Source organism: Bemisia tabaci, chromosome 2 (genome assembly GCF_918797505.1).
Source record: "Bemisia tabaci chromosome 2, PGI_BMITA_v3".
Taxonomy (NCBI): domain Eukaryota; kingdom Metazoa; phylum Arthropoda; class Insecta; order Hemiptera; family Aleyrodidae; genus Bemisia; species Bemisia tabaci.
This window is the reverse complement of record NC_092794.1, coordinates 62,495,207-62,510,951: the sequence shown is the minus strand read 5'-3', so window position 1 is coordinate 62,510,951 and position 15,745 is coordinate 62,495,207. Positions and strand designations below refer to the sequence as shown.

Here is a 15,745-nt window from a genome sequence, read left to right as displayed (position 1 = left end):
CTCATAGATTGGCAAAAAATTATATGATTTGTTAAACGGAGAGAAATTGGGTAAAATAGGGGATAATAAGGGAAATATGGTGAAATGTAGGGAAATATAGGGAATGGGGAGAAAGGGAGGGAAAGGTAAAAATAGGGGAAAATCTTCCTTCTCCTCCTTCTCCTCCTCCTTCTCCTCCTCTTTTTCCTCTTCCCTCTCTTCCTTCTATTCCCTCCCCTCCTTCTCCTTTTGTCCGCCATCCTTGAAAATTTACCCACACTATTAATGGGTCGGTTGCGCTGGTTATAGAACCATGTTCTCATGGTTTAAGCTCATAGATTGGCAAAAAATTATATGATTTGTTAAACGGAGAGAAATTGGGTAAAATAGGGGATAATAAGGGAAATATGGTGAAATGTAGGGAAATATAGGGAATGGGGAGAAAGGGAGGGAAAGGTAAAAATAGGGGAAAATCTTCCTTCTCCTCCTTCTCCTCCTCCTTCTCCTCCTCTTTTTCCTCTTCCCTCTCTTCCTTCTATTCCCTCCCCTCCTTCTCCTTTTGTCCGCCATCCTTGAAAATTTACCCACACTATTAATGGGTCGGTTGCGCTGGTTATAGAACCATGTTCTCATGGTTTAAGCTCATAGATTGGCAAAAAATTATATGATTTGTTAAACGGAGAGAAATTGGGTAAAATAGGGGATAATAAGGGAAATATGGTGAAATGTAGGGAAATATAGGGAATGGGGAGAAAGGGAGGGAAAGGTAAAAATAGGGGAAAATCTTCCTTCTCCTCCTTCTCCTCCTCCTTCTCCTCCTCTTTTTCCTCTTCCCTCTCTTCCTTCTATTCCCTCCCCTCCTTCTCCTTTTGTCCGCCATCCTTGAAAATTTACCCACACTATTAATGGGTCGGTTGCGCTGGTTATAGAACCATGTTCTCATGGTTTAAGCTCATAGATTGGCAAAAAATTATATGATTTGTTAAACGGAGAGAAATTGGGTAAAATAGGGGATAATAAGGGAAATATGGTGAAATGTAGGGAAATATAGGGAATGGGGAGAAAGGGAGGGAAAGGTAAAAATAGGGGAAAATCTTCCTTCTCCTCCTTCTCCTCCTCCTTCTCCTCCTCTTTTTCCTCTTCCCTCTCTTCCTTCTATTCCCTCCCCTCCTTCTCCTTTTGTCCGCCATCCTTGAAAATTTACCCACACTATTAATGGGTCGGTTGCGCTGGTTATAGAACCATGTTCTCATGGTTTAAGCTCATAGATTGGCAAAAAATTATATGATTTGTTAAACGGAGAGAAATTGGGTAAAATAGGGGATAATAAGGGAAATATGGTGAAATGTAGGGAAATATAGGGAATGGGGAGAAAGGGAGGGAAAGGTAAAAATAGGGGAAAATCTTCCTTCTCCTCCTTCTCCTCCTCCTTCTCCTCCTCTTTTTCCTCTTCCCTCTCTTCCTTCTATTCCCTCCCCTCCTTCTCCTTTTGTCCGCCATCCTTGAAAATTTACCCACACTATTAATGGGTCGGTTGCGCTGGTTATAGAACCATGTTCTCATGGTTTAAGCTCATAGATTGGCAAAAAATTATATGATTTGTTAAAACGCCAAGTTTCAACAATCAATATTGAAGGAGATATCGCTCATCGAAAAATAGGGTGAATGACGCCACCCTCAGCGCTGCCGCGATAGCAAGGAGAGCAGTAAGTGTCAAATTTTCGAAATCGAATTTCCTTCAAAATTCGTCTAATCTCTTTTAGATGAAATCACTGAAATAGTTAAAACAACAAAATTCATCTTAATTATATGAAAACGAGACATATGAGAAAGCCGCGTGAGTGCGCAAAAATGATGTAGTTTCAGACAGAATATAGGAGTACCTAAGTGTCATCATTCCTCGAGAGAGCCAATGAAAACACTTAGCAAATAGGAAAGAGGGGAATAGGTCGACGTCATCTCCTTCTGCGTCAAAGCACTGCTGATTTACTTACATAACTAAACCCATAAAAAAGTAATCCACACATTCACATTTGCATTATCTGATTGCTTCTCGTGCATTACTGAGGGTGAGATTGTAAAGAGGAAACAAATAATAATACCGCAGTCCCCCCCTATCTCCCTCCATGACGAGAACTCAAGGGACCGACTGATTTCCTCGCTATAGAGAGGTTCTCGTTTTAATGATAGGCGATCAGAAAAAGACGGACGAGCTTCGACACCAATGACTCAATAGACTAAGATACCATTCAGGGTTCAAACTCTCCAATTCTAGATTCTCCGATTCTAGGATTAAAGGCTCGGGGTGTACACTGGTCGGAAATGGTGTAGACCGCGATGGTGGGTTCGGCACCGAGATATTACGAATTTTCAATGATGAAAGCGCAGTACAGTGAACGCGCAATGCGTTGAAGTATTCTCACAGTCTTGTAGGTGCTGATATGTTTCCCGCGCCGACTAGCGACCGCACTGCGTTAGGCGCAATGCGTGAAGTATTCCTGCACTCTTGTAGGCGCTAATATGCTTTCCGCGCCAACCAGCGACCGCACTGTGTTAGGCGCAATGCGTGAAGTATTCTTGCACTCTTGTAGGCGCTGCCAGCATTTCGCGCTGATCAGCGACCGTTTATTTTGCCAGTAGAGAATTGTATTGAAGAGTTTGAAAAGGAAATAAGGACAGATTTGCGCAGACAAGTGAATAAGTTCTCACCTAAGAATGTAAAACTACACTCCATAAGAAAATGGAGAATCTTGATGGGGAACATGCGTAAAACAGGTACAAACGCAGCCGGAAGACCAGGCTACCATAACACCCAGGCAAAACATTGGCAAGGCATGAATGATCGATTATCGATATTTTCCCAATGTGAAGATATGGTAAAGAATCTATTCTTAATGTGTTCGTTGCGAACACCCAGTATATCGATTCTTTTCCACAGGTTTAAATGACCGATCAATCGATTTATCGCAAAGAACGCGACTCGATAACATTTCTCTGTTTGCTCACCATTTTAAGGTAAAATTTGTCTCCCGACTTTATTTCGCAGTGGCGTAGCGTGCGTTGCGATACATCGATTGACCGGCCATTTAAACCTATGTAAAAGGATCGATCAACAGGGTGTTCGCAACAAACACCTTAATAATCGATTCATTACCGTAGCTTCAAATGAGGATATATCGCTAATCGATCATTCACGCTTCACCGCTGATCTTCCGACTAACCAACCCTGAGAGCACAGCACTCAGGGCATGAAAGTCAAAAATCAAGAAATCGTTTAAAAGAAAAGTGCTCAGTGCTTTGAAGGCGTGTTTTAACACACAGCCGCAGAACTCGGATTTTATTCGGTCAAAAATAAGCAGTTTTGTATGAGGAGGGGAGGAGGGGGGTTGCCTTGGTCAACCAAGGAACTAACGTTTCATCGTATCGTGGGAGGCGCGGTGAGGGTAGACGGTTGATAACTAAACGACGCACAGTGATACGAGTGAATTGGAAAGGTCGGAAATGAAATTTTTGACTAAAACTGCAAATTTTGATGTTTATTCCGTCACATTTTAAATTTTAAGGGGTGCTTCTAAAAGAGAATTTGACGAGGAAACCAATGGAGCCACTTCTAGAACCTCAAACTTTTGTATAAACGGAGTTTTAAGCGTTTAAAGTTTCCAAATTTTGTCCGACATCTCTTAATTTCTCGATCCACTGTGCGACGGCAGCATGGCGGTCGCGGAAGTAAAGAGGGGTTGAAGGGCCGTGGAGGTGGAGGAGAGTGGAAGTTAGTGAGTGGGGAGAAAAGGAAGTAAACAATAACCAGTGCTTAAAACAAACAATCTTTTGTCGTCAAATAGGGTACTTAGTCACCACCGTTTATATTTACAATCCTCAAAGACTGCGACAACTACATTGCAGCTCAAAACTCGGTCCATCCCCTTTCTTGGCCAGTTTCCATTTTCCATGCCCCATCCGCCCCCGCCACCATTTGGCTCGGCATTAATTTGAATGAGAGGCTGGGATAAATCGTCGTTTTACTCGCGAAAGAACGTAACCGCATTTCAATGTTGCCAAATTCGCCCACAGAGATTAAATTCTTACCAGGAAAATCTTAAATATGGAGAAACTGCACGAAAAAATGGTATTCCTTCATCTAAAAGTGCTTAATGAGCTGAGTTCTCAAAATGTTTTCTAATATGGGAAATCTTAGAAAAATAGATTTAAAAGTAAGAAAATTAACCGCCTTGTGACATCATCTGGCGACATTTCCCATAAATGCACACATATTTTAGCAGATTCTTTTATTTTGTCATATTTCCTCCAATAATTGTTCAATTTCGAAACCAAGGATATTTTCGCGCTTAAGTCTCTCAGTAGTTTCATCTTAAATATGAAATTCACACAATTTCAGGCACCTGCAAATTCTCCACTTAACTGATCTTTCTTCGGATCTTATGTAAAAATCAGAAAAATGTAGGACAAAATTGCATAATTATGTACATTATTGTAAACAATTGCATTATTCGAGGCAACTTTGCAACCTTGGAATGGAGTTATGTTCCTTCGTCTGTGAAACGACGAGATGCGGCATCCAATTCTCCAAGTAATGCATCGAACATCCAGTGATCTCATAAATCCAGTCTCTTGATAAACTCGCAACTTGAAACTTTTAAGTAGAATTAGGCAGAACAACACTTGAACTCGGCGAGCAGAAAACAAGTTCTTTTCGCTATTAAATTTCAATTAAACCCTTACTCTCCATCTTCCAAGGGTTGTTTGTCATCGTTGAGGGGTGAGGGCACTGCACAGTGGATAGAGTCAATGGATGAAGTTGGACACGAAATTTTTTACAAAAATTGTTAATTTTACGTATATCCCCTCACAATTTTAATTTTAAGTGGTGCTTTTTATAGAAATTTCACGAGTATACCGATAAAACAACATTTAGAACATTTATATATATATTTAAAATTTCATATTAATGTAGATGTATGCTTTCAAAGTTTTTGAATCAAGTCCGATCTTTCCCATTGACTCGATCCACTGTGCGCCGCTTGAGGGTAGCTGAGGGGCCATCGCTCCCCCCCCCCCCCCCAACTGAACCTGGAAGTAGGTCTCATTTTTGTGCACACAGTCCTAGAATTAAGGGTTTTTTAGATTCTCTCCGATATTCTAAAATTCTGCCGTTCAAAGACCGAATTTTGCCCTTTCAAAGATTGAGCTTGGGTGGCGTTCCTCACTGAAGTGGATCTAAAAAAAACCACTGGGTTATTAAAGTGCGAAAGAAAACTCAAGAGGAGGGGATGAGAACAATAACGTCAGAGACCCTCATGCCTGTGCGTGACATTTTCATCTCATTGCATTTATATTTTAATGAAAGGCCGTTCAATTAATTTAAAAGGACATTGTTTAGGCATTAATTGAACTGAGTATTCCGGGAGGAAAAAGAAAACCGAGTGAATTTACACACTTATAAAACCGCACAAATGCATATACTAGATCTTTAGTTTCTGAAAGAAGCCAAATAAATCGTCCTTCGCTACTAAACTCCGAGTAAGTGTATAGAGGCTTCATAATATCTTCCGAAGTGTGCACAAACAAAATCGCCTTCATCTAACGAGGTAGGCAAAATGAGTTCCGTTGGGCTCGAATAGTGGTATCATTGAAAATAGACGTGTTTTATTCAAATGGAACCATCTCCCTTGGAATATGGGCCTTTTAATGCATGCATTCTTATAGCTCAGGGCCCAGGCCATTTGAAGATGGGTAATTGCATTTAAACTCATTCAATCGATGAAAAGTAGAACCTCAATCACAGCCTTTGCCGAGTTTTCAAGTTCAGAAAGCTTGAAGGATACACCGACTTTTAAAAGTCGGCGACACCGTAATTAGTGTGCGAGCGGGTTGATTATTGAAATTAATAGACAAAGCAGATAATAAAGAGAAAAAATGGAAATGGAGCGTTCCTATTGGTTGAAACGGGTGGTTCTTAGTCGTACAGAGTAAAGAGGAAAATTACGGACTAGCTATATTGGGTCTCTCATGGGTTGTCGTTTATGATTCTATTACATTTTGCCTTTGTATATTGCAACCATCCACTTCCACCAATAGGATTGCTCCATTTTCTAATTGTCCTAGAGAGGAATTCATAGACAAAGGTTTATTGCTTTGTCTATCCATTGATCAAATGTGTTAAAAGAAACCATAGGCACGCAGGGTTTGCGTGCATCATAGTTTTTTTGGATCGATATAATTATAATTATTTATTAGTATTATTAGCAGTGTATTAGTATTATAGCATTATATCATATTAGTAGACACGTATTATAACAGTATGTTGGCTGTATTCATAACTTTATCAGGTGTTTGTTAACTTATTGTTTTATACTCACTTTTTAATCTTCGGTCCTGATTTCTTACTCCTTAAGAGATCAGGACCGAAGATTAAAAAGTGAGTAAAACAATAAGTTATATTAGTATGGTATCACTGGGGACTACAGTGATCCACTTAGCCTTAGCCATAGAGTACATAGAGTCGTAATGTAAGTGGGAGAGCTGGCGCCACTTTTAAGCATTTTCCATGCCCCAAATTCCGAGACTCCTATGTGACGCCGGGTCACTTTTTCGATACATAATCGATTGTTTGCGATACACGGGTACCCGGCCACCCGAAGACAACAACAACAAAGGAGATAGGAATCACCACGTATTCCACACCGCCATTTTGGATCGAAAATGTATCGAAAAAGTGACCCGAACTCGGCGCACACCGGGCTCGGAATTCGTCGAGCAGAACATGGCGCCAGCTCTTCCATTTACATTACGACTCTATGTACTCTATGGCCTTAGCAGGCTTTGTTACGGATCGCGGCAGTTAAAAATAGCCGAGTCCGCTTTAAGGACAGAGGGTCTCACCTACGGAGTGTGACGCAAAGGCAGGGGAAGCAGCCATGCTCCATATTATTACGTGCGCACTTTCGTTTTTATGGTCATATTTTCAGCTTAAATCTCCGTTTTCCACCCTCCACCCTCGAGCGCGTTTGTCGGGTCGCGGTCGCCCGTCTCTACAGTCCGTCCTCCAAAGCCCTACCCCATCCCTCCTCTACCCCACCCCACCCCTCTCCCGTCTACCGGATTCGATTCTTTGTGTTTCATTGCGCATAAGAGGGAAACCCTTTTTTACGCAAAGCGCCTCATCCTGCTCGGCTTCCTCCGTGCATTTTACGACCGGCCTTATCTCACGGCTCCAGAGTCCATCCCAAGGTGCTCAAAAGCCCTTTCTGAGCCCGTAAATATTTTACTACGATAATTGCGGCTGAAGTTTGAAAAACAAAACCCAGGAACAGCCTCATTAAAATGCAAAACCGCCTAATCCTTGCTCCGGCTGTTGTGCGAGTCATGTGGTTTTTTTATAGGAAGCTTACGGGTGGCGTTCGGTCCGACAAACTTTTTTCATGCTGGTATAAAAAAGTTTTTATGTGTCAATTCCTTCCCGTAAATACTGCCGTCCTGGTAGCGTCTGCAAAATTGAACTGTAGCAAACTGTCGTAAAGTAAAATTCTTCATGGGAAGACATACCCATACGGAAGTCGAAATCTTGCTGGTTTAATAATTTAGGGATGATGGCTCATATTCCGTTTAGTGCTTCGAACAACGTGCGTCCGTCTGACCGTTAAAAATGAACATTTAGTTTACCTATGCATCATTCGTGGAAAATTTAGCCTCATTTAAGCCGAGAAAATCTAATTACATTGGGAGCCAAACATTTGCTTTGATGAACTTGATTAAGTATGAATGGAGTCTGGGAGTATGTTCGGCCGATTAAGACCGGATCTGGATGGATTTTAGACTAGATTCGGCCGAAGGTACTATTTGTCCTATAATTTCCATGACCTTTAAGTTATATTTTAACTTGGGGTTGAATTTAGACTAAATCAATGGTATCATAATTTTTCTCATCATTACATGTAATTTGATGGATGGATAGCATATCCTTGACGCTCGCAGGCAAAACATGAGTTTAGAGTATTTGGTGGTTTAGACACCTCAAGCTGGATTCCTTGACATCTTTACAAGTTTGTTTCCTTCTTCTTTTTATCTTGCTGTGCATTTAAATTTTCCTTTATCTCTATCTGACTTATGTTATCGGTGGTGATCTCGTCACCTTCCGGCCAAAGTATCACAAGCTCCATGCGACATTTAAAAACTTCCGCCGCCATTTTATTTTTTTACGGAGAAATCGTTCAACGAAGCTGTCCGAAAATTCCACCAACTTTTCTTTGTGCATGCTGCCGATGAAAGTCTGTGAAATTTTCAAACAGATTCAACCAACAATTTCTCTGTAACAAAATAAAATGGCGGTGGAAATTTTTAAACCGCACCAGGCGCTTGTGATAATTGGACGGAAGGTGACGATCTATTGAATGATAAGACTTTGTATTCTTTTTTTTTTCAAATGTCCCACTGAAGATAGACGGCTTCAAATTATTTTAATTCGAATACTCTCAATTCAGAAAACTCGCACACTTTTATCATAAATTCCCTGTCGATTGAGAAACTAGAATCTTTTTAAAACTCTTCAAATATATAGTAAAACAAATGTTTTTCCATTGAGACGGATAACAATCTACTAACTTCCGAGACGCTTTTCACATAAGTTTCAAAATTTCCCATACCCGCAATAGAAGAAAACTGTTGCGCAATCTGAGAAAGTGTATCGCCTTTTCCCCTCGTTTTTCCTATTTTCTTTTGCTTCGTTCGTCTGCTTTTCCTTGTCTCCCCCGTTTCCTCTGTTTTTCCGAGAGATAACCTTGCCTGCAACATACTTTCGCGTGAGAAATTTCTGCCGTAGCCTGAGCCCGACAAACTTCGTTATAATCTCGTTTGCCTCCACGTGGTGGAAAATGAAAATAATAAATTTCGTCATTAGGTGAGCGAGATCTATCTGGGAGGAACATTTACGGGAGGACGAGAAAAAGATAATTGCTCGGGTGCTTCAGGAGGGATAAACCACTCACGTTGCTAATGTAAACTGACAGGCGTACCCTGGCAGTTGAGACCGGGAGGGGAGGGGCGGCTTAAAAGTGATGCCCTACCTCAATTTTTAAGCCCTCGGATGCGGAATTCCTATTCGTACCCCCCCCCCCCCCCAGGTCACTTATCAGATCTCGATGAATAAAAAGCGAACAGAGCAGATGTGACAAAATTTGTCAGTGTACTTAACAGGAGACGATGAGCAAAACAGACAATTCAATCCCCGCGAAACGAACAATTGGATTGCATTTTGCAAAAAAGAACCACTAGCATTGCAATGATGCTAAGATTGTGCAACTTCATCCTTTGCAATAAAATTGCGGAAATTGTGAAAAACTATGAAATTTAGATGGTAACTTTTGTCTTAAATTTACAGTTTTTAGCGAGTAAAATAGAAACTATGAAGGGATAATCGGGGTTTTCCTCCAAGACAAAAGAAGTTGCACAATCTTAGCAACATTGCGATGCTAGTGGTTCCCTTTTTGCAAAATGCAATCCAATTGGACTACATTTTGCAATTTGGAACTATAAATTCTGGCTCTTCTGGAAAAACACTTATGTGCATAGGGAAACTAATGGCACATATGTTGTCTTTAAACCGGGCCAGAATTTATAGTTCCAAATTACAAAATGCAGTCAAACTAGTCGTACACCCGATGAGCCGCTATTATATGAAAACGATCGAGTTTCGAGTAGGTATTCGCGTTTTCTTAAAGTTCTCTGCGAACAAATCGATAGTAAGAATTCCAAACCACGCATCTCGTTTGCGGTCTATTAAATTCTCCGCTCCTATTTTAATGTTTTAAAGGAGAATAAATCAACATCATTCCTTGAAAATTTATCGGAATTTGCTTCGCAAAGAGAAGAGCGAAGTCACGGAAGTGTTTAAGAATTGGCGTCGATTAGTTCTCCATTTAAGAAATCAAGTATGACAGGAAGTCTGCAACGTCGCAAACCGAGATACGTGGTTTGGGACTTATATCTCATTCCCATCCGGTCATTTTCTTGAAGCCTTAACTATTCGTGTTCTCTGGTAATGCGTGAAGTATCCGCCCTTTTTGAAGGCGTTTTTCAAAACTCGATATCAGAGACAAGGAGAGTCCTATACAATTGGTAGCTCGAAAGTGGTGGAAGCTTGTGCTTTTGGGACTCAAATGACGACGAATGACTGACCACTGATTGGTCTCGCTCTTGGCCTCGGGCCAATTAGTGGGAAGAGTTCTCAAGTTTTTCGTATTGAAACTAGAGGCAAGAAGATAGAGTCAATGAGTAGCTAGGATCGATTTCACCTGAGGGTCGTAAATATCATTTGGCAAGAACTTTAGCACTACATCAGACAACTGTCAGCTCCATGCGTTTTTAAATATTTCTTTCGTCTACTAACTTGGTTGAAGTTCAGAAACTGTAGGAGTCTAAGTAAACAAAATATCCGAACTTTGAAAGATTAAAAACAATGATAAATCAAAATATTAAAGTTGTGTTTCGCCACCAAATGCATGTGCTAATTTTTTTCTTTTTTCGTAATCGTGGAATGCATTTTAGATTAATAGTGCTTTGTTTTAGCTCTTCGCTGAGAAGTAACGCCTCCTGACATCTAAAATAGTGACAGTGACTTCACTGTCCTTCACAAGAACTTCCCTGGGACAGCTTGCGTTATGGCAAAACCATCATCGAAGTTTGACAATTGTGTAAACTGCCTATTTTAAAGCTGTAATTCAAGTAAGGCATTGTATTTAAAACCGCTCTTACTCTGTACCATGTTTAACACAATATTTTTCTCCCATACCGATGGCAGTTAAAACAGTAATAAGTAAATTGAAAACGGAGGTCACATAACTGTAGGAAATTGCACCATTCTTGCTGATCTGCAATGAATGAGAGGTAGGGTGACATGCCACACACGAAATCGACTTGCGGATAGCAACTTCCAGTTGGATGCAACTAATCGTGCTCGAGTGTCATCAATCTTGCATATACAAAAAAGGGAAGGCGCGTTGGTTTCCAAAGTGATTCGCATCACGCGACCACACCTTGCGAAATCTGAGGGGAGTGATTTTTTTTTTTTTTTTTTCAAAGCGTTCTGGTAGGACTGTTGTACACCTGAGAGGAAAAGAAAGGTTCCCCCTCCCTTCCTTTAACCAAAAAAATGAGCAAATGGAGAACGGCATTTTTCCGTTTGGGTTAAAATGTCCTTTTTGGGCCATTGGCACAAAATACTGGACCGAGAGAAAAACTATGGTTAAAATGACCATCATAATGGATAGTGGTGTTTCATGTGAACTTCTACATGACTGCTCGTAGTCATAGTTCCAGGTGGCCAGACTTTTTACCCAATTTTGTTTAATCCAAATTTGTTATTGTCCATTTTTAGAGTTTGTCTAATAGTTTTTTCCGTGCAATGCTTTATGAACCAACAGTTTACTTAGTCCAGTTACAAGCAATAGTATATGTGCTGAAATCTCAAATAATGGAATGTAACCCTTAGACGCCCAAACCGGATCAAACTGACCCAAGGATCGCTGAAAACACGTACCCCGCCGGTTTCGCGGAGCTTGTACATTCGAACTTTAGATGTAGGTCTACGATTGCATCTTAAAAAGAGAATAAGACATCAAATAAAAAAAGGAGAAAATCAAATATTAACATAACCGAAGAGACGTTGTCTTTTTTTATAACTTTTCTCCCGAATCAGAGCGACAGTTCATTGGCAGCATAGAGCGGAGCATTGCAGCGGTTCACGCATCACGCCAAAGCGCCTTCAATTTTGGAGACGCAACACGGACATCCATCAAGCACGAATAGTTGTATCTCTGCGCCGTCATCGAAGCGAGTCCTTTCTTACTCTATTTCCGTGTTGGGTCGGTTCCGTTTGTCTGATTTGTAGCGGTGCTTAAAAGGCTGCGTGAGCAACACAGACGAAGTATGACTTGAATCAAATTAGTTGGCCAAACTGGGTATCGGGTATAAAAATTGGGTTAAGTGTCTAGTTACCTAGTTCCATTAATAGTTGTAATTTCACCCCTACGCTGGTAAAATTATTACTCGATGATACACAATCCACTTTTAATCGTTATGGCTACTGCTTCTTGCGATTTCATATGGAACACTACTCATGTGATGATTTTAACCGTGGTTTTTCCATTGTGCACTTCTCCACGAAAATAATCTCATGCCGTCAAAATAGTCCTAAATGTATCAAATAAACGCTTGAGTTTACTTGACTTTGATATAAAGTAATTGAGTATTCGCTTTAAATAAATAAGATGATTACCCAGTTAGACTAGTTTTTAGATGTCGCTAAAAATACAGATTGACACTTTGTAACAAGGAAGACATACGATATTACAAAACGCAACTTTCTGTCTTTGTTTCATCCCACCCTTGCTTGTGACACACTCACACCGCAAGTCTAGAACACCTCCCCCCCCCCCATAAATTATGCAATGTCAAGTATTATTCCCAGGCCCAAATTTTCGGCAAATGTAATAAAAAAAATGTTCCATCCCCTCACTAAAGTACTCAAAAAAGGCCCTCCCAACTCCTCCCCAAAATGAAGATGCCCAATTTTATGGAAGACCGTCATGCAATGATAGATTTAATCCCTGATCTTCCTCAAAGCGCAGGTGTCGTGACTGCCCTTCCCGCCCCCTAAAAAATAAGGAAGTGATATACAGGGTTATTCAAAAGTCACGCGCCACTGGCCGTGACTTTAGTTCTTATTATGATATCAATTTGCGGTTTAAGATGTTTTTCCTCATAACGAGGGGGGAAACTTTTTAGGTACTTTCCAGTTTTTGATCCCTTTGGGGGGTAGGGGCGGGGGGCAACTCAACAATTTCAAATGGCCAACCCCCTCATGGCCAGTGGTATGTGACTTATAAATAACCCTGTACACACGAGTAAATTACATGGTACAAGGATCAGAAAGTAGAAATACTTGGAGTTGATAAGTGGTGAACCAACCTGTTTGAATCCTCGATACATGACTCTAATCTCTTGCCGGGTGAACTTGGTTTGTCTACACAAATCCTCGAGAGGAACAGGAATATGCTTCGGAGGTCGAAACTGCTCGACTTCGAAAACTACTTCCTCGATGCCCGGGCTGTCAGGAGGGGTCGCCATTTTATCCCGTATTCAACCGATTTCACATTGCGCTGACGGTTTCCGCACGGACATCACTCATAAAACGTGGCACCATTTTCTTTGTTTGAAGTTAAGTCTAACTTGAAAACCAACGACGGCAGTGACTGGTGGGTGATTATTGGCAAATTTGATGAGACACAACCATCAAGATAGGGAATACGTTAAATTAGACACTTTTAAATTAACTTCCAAGAAAAAAATTACGGACAAATCGAAAGATCAACGGAACAGAAAACGAAGACGGACATACATTAGAGTCAACATATCACAATTAAAGTCGTTTTGTTTAGATCTGTGGACGACGAGGAGAGGAGGGGAAACTAAAAAATATGTCGATTAATCGGGAGTTTTTTAGACAATTCCTCGGAACCAGGCCAAGCAATACACGAGGGAACGAACTTGCGAACTTTCGCGACTTAATTCGTGTAGCACCGCTGCACTTTTGAATTAAGTATGTGAATCTGCTAAACTCAAAAAAATCAGCAATCTGAGACTGGTTGTTTTGGTGTGTGCACTAACGTTAAGTCGAAACTTATCACTCACAAAACTAACTTTTCGCCCTTCTGTTCATTCCTGCTTCGGATATAAATTACCGTCGATGAGGAGAAAGTTCGCTCCCGAGTGGATTTTTTACTACGGGGTGGAAAGGCTTTCACTGCGGAGGGGTTGAGCACGGTGAAAATTGCTTTGAATTGAAAAGGTCGCTAGACTGAAAGCGTGATAAGGGCTAAAGGGTGTGCACGCGGGGGCTTGAGCAGCGGTGAGGGAAAATCGGCGAGGGAGGAAGAGCTACCGAGCACAACGAAGAACTAGAATCACGAAAGACTGAGGGGAAAAGCCGTAGAAATAGGGAAGAATTGACATGGTTTCGGAAAAGAGCGAGGAAAAGCGGAGTCGGGAAGCAGCTTTGATTTTATTTACAAGTGGCACGGAGCGGGAACGCCCAGCTCTCCCGACACGCGGTAAATAACTGCGCGGTGAAGCAACGCACTCCGGGGAGGGTTGGAGGGTTGGCGGGCGAGGCGCGAGGGTTGGCAGTTGGCGGGCCGGCCGAGATGAGGTGCGGCAGTGAGCCGAGGATTCACGGGTACTCGTCGCTCAGGGTCTCACGGACTCCAGCCATCCGTGGGTCTCATCGGTCTCACGGATCGGGTCTCATCAGTCTCGCGGCTCGGGTCTCACGGATTCGCTCCAAGTCCAGACGCCTCGCCACTGCCCACTCGGAGAGCAGAATTCACAGCAGGTCGTCACTAGAGTGCCTTTATCCTGAGAGTTGAGACGATGTCGGTCTCATGTGGTGTAGTGGTTGTAGCGCTAGCTCTATGATAGAGTCCCTTTATACCCAGAGTTAAGACAACTCACTTTTGGTTGGGCTGGAAGTGGCCTAAAAAAAAAATCCAATTCTGATTGGTTCTCGCTCATGGAGGCCGAAACGAGTGCACCAAGATGGCGATACCTCGAATGTGAACAAGAATAATGAAAATATTACCTAATTGTGGTATCAAGAGTAAGTTGTTATTTCCATCGGTCCAAAATGAAAATAGATTAAGAAATTATTCACAAACCAAACTCATTCTCTTTTTAATTGATCGATTTGTTGATGTTGTTGTTTTTGTGTGACAGACATCGCAGGATTCCTGATCCTTATCCCTCAATATCGTTCGTTAGGGTGCACTCGTTTCGGCCTCCATGGCCAGCCAAGGCCGGCTGCCAGTCAGCTGATAATCGAGTTGTCTTAACTCTGGGTATAAAGGGACTCTACTCTATGACAGGGAGGTCCCAGGTTCGATTCCCGGCCGGGCGACCCGAGTTTCGTGGTCTCAAACTATGGTTGACTGGGACTGGTTGTAGAAACGGAGGGGGGACGGGACTAAAGCGCAAGGATTAGCCCTCTAGGGCTATTTGAAGTGGTGGAAAAAAAAAAAAAAAAAAAAAAAAAAAAAAAAAAAAAAAGGAATCTATTTCTGATGAGTTCCGTATTTCAGGCCTCCACAGTGTCACAAACGGGAATGAACGTTACATTTTCACCAATTGCCAAGATTATAATCTGGAATGGACTGGGGAGCTACGGGCTCGGCAGGGAGCAAACGGAAGGAGAGAAAGGAGAACGGAATTTGAGAATGAGCTGATCAAAGATTACGAAAAAGCTTTCAATGTGTGTAATTTTTATTCCCGTTTGTGACTCAATGAGGGGGGGGGGGTTGTCTTAACTCTCAGTAAAAAGGGACTCTAGTCGTTACCGTCCAGCCAAAGTATCACAAGCGCCATGCGATGTTTAAAAATTTCCACCGACATTTTATTTTTTTACGGAGAAATTGTTCAACGAAGCTGTCCGAAAATTTCGCGGAATTTTCATTGGGCTGCCGATAAAATTCAGCGAAATTTTGAAACAGATTCAATCAACAATTTCCCTGAAAAAAAATAAAATGGCTGCGGAAATTTTGAAACGTCGCATGGCACTTGTGATACTTTGGCTAGAAAGTGACGAGGTCCTTTCTAAATGTCACCCGTTCCAACCTTGGTAGCAACGGCTCTCTGGAAAACTCGTAAATTTTAAAAAGACCACTTTAAAAAGAACGGTAAAAATTTAAGTTGACCTTCTTTG

At 41.5% G+C, this 15,745-nt stretch overlaps 1 protein-coding gene across 1 annotated transcript in view; it reads right to left on the bottom strand.

The window, feature by feature from the left end:
• Positions 1-15,003, bottom strand: part of LOC109039638 (Kv channel-interacting protein 4) — a 77,968-nt gene extending 62,965 nt beyond the window's left edge. The window contains exon 1 of the mRNA XM_019055216.2: positions 12,961-15,003. Coding sequence (XP_018910761.1) covers positions 12,961-13,119 — 159 coding nt within the window. The 5' untranslated portion in view covers positions 13,120-15,003. The remainder of the gene's footprint in view (positions 1-12,960) is intronic.
• Between the last annotated feature and the right edge of the window lie 742 nt (positions 15,004-15,745).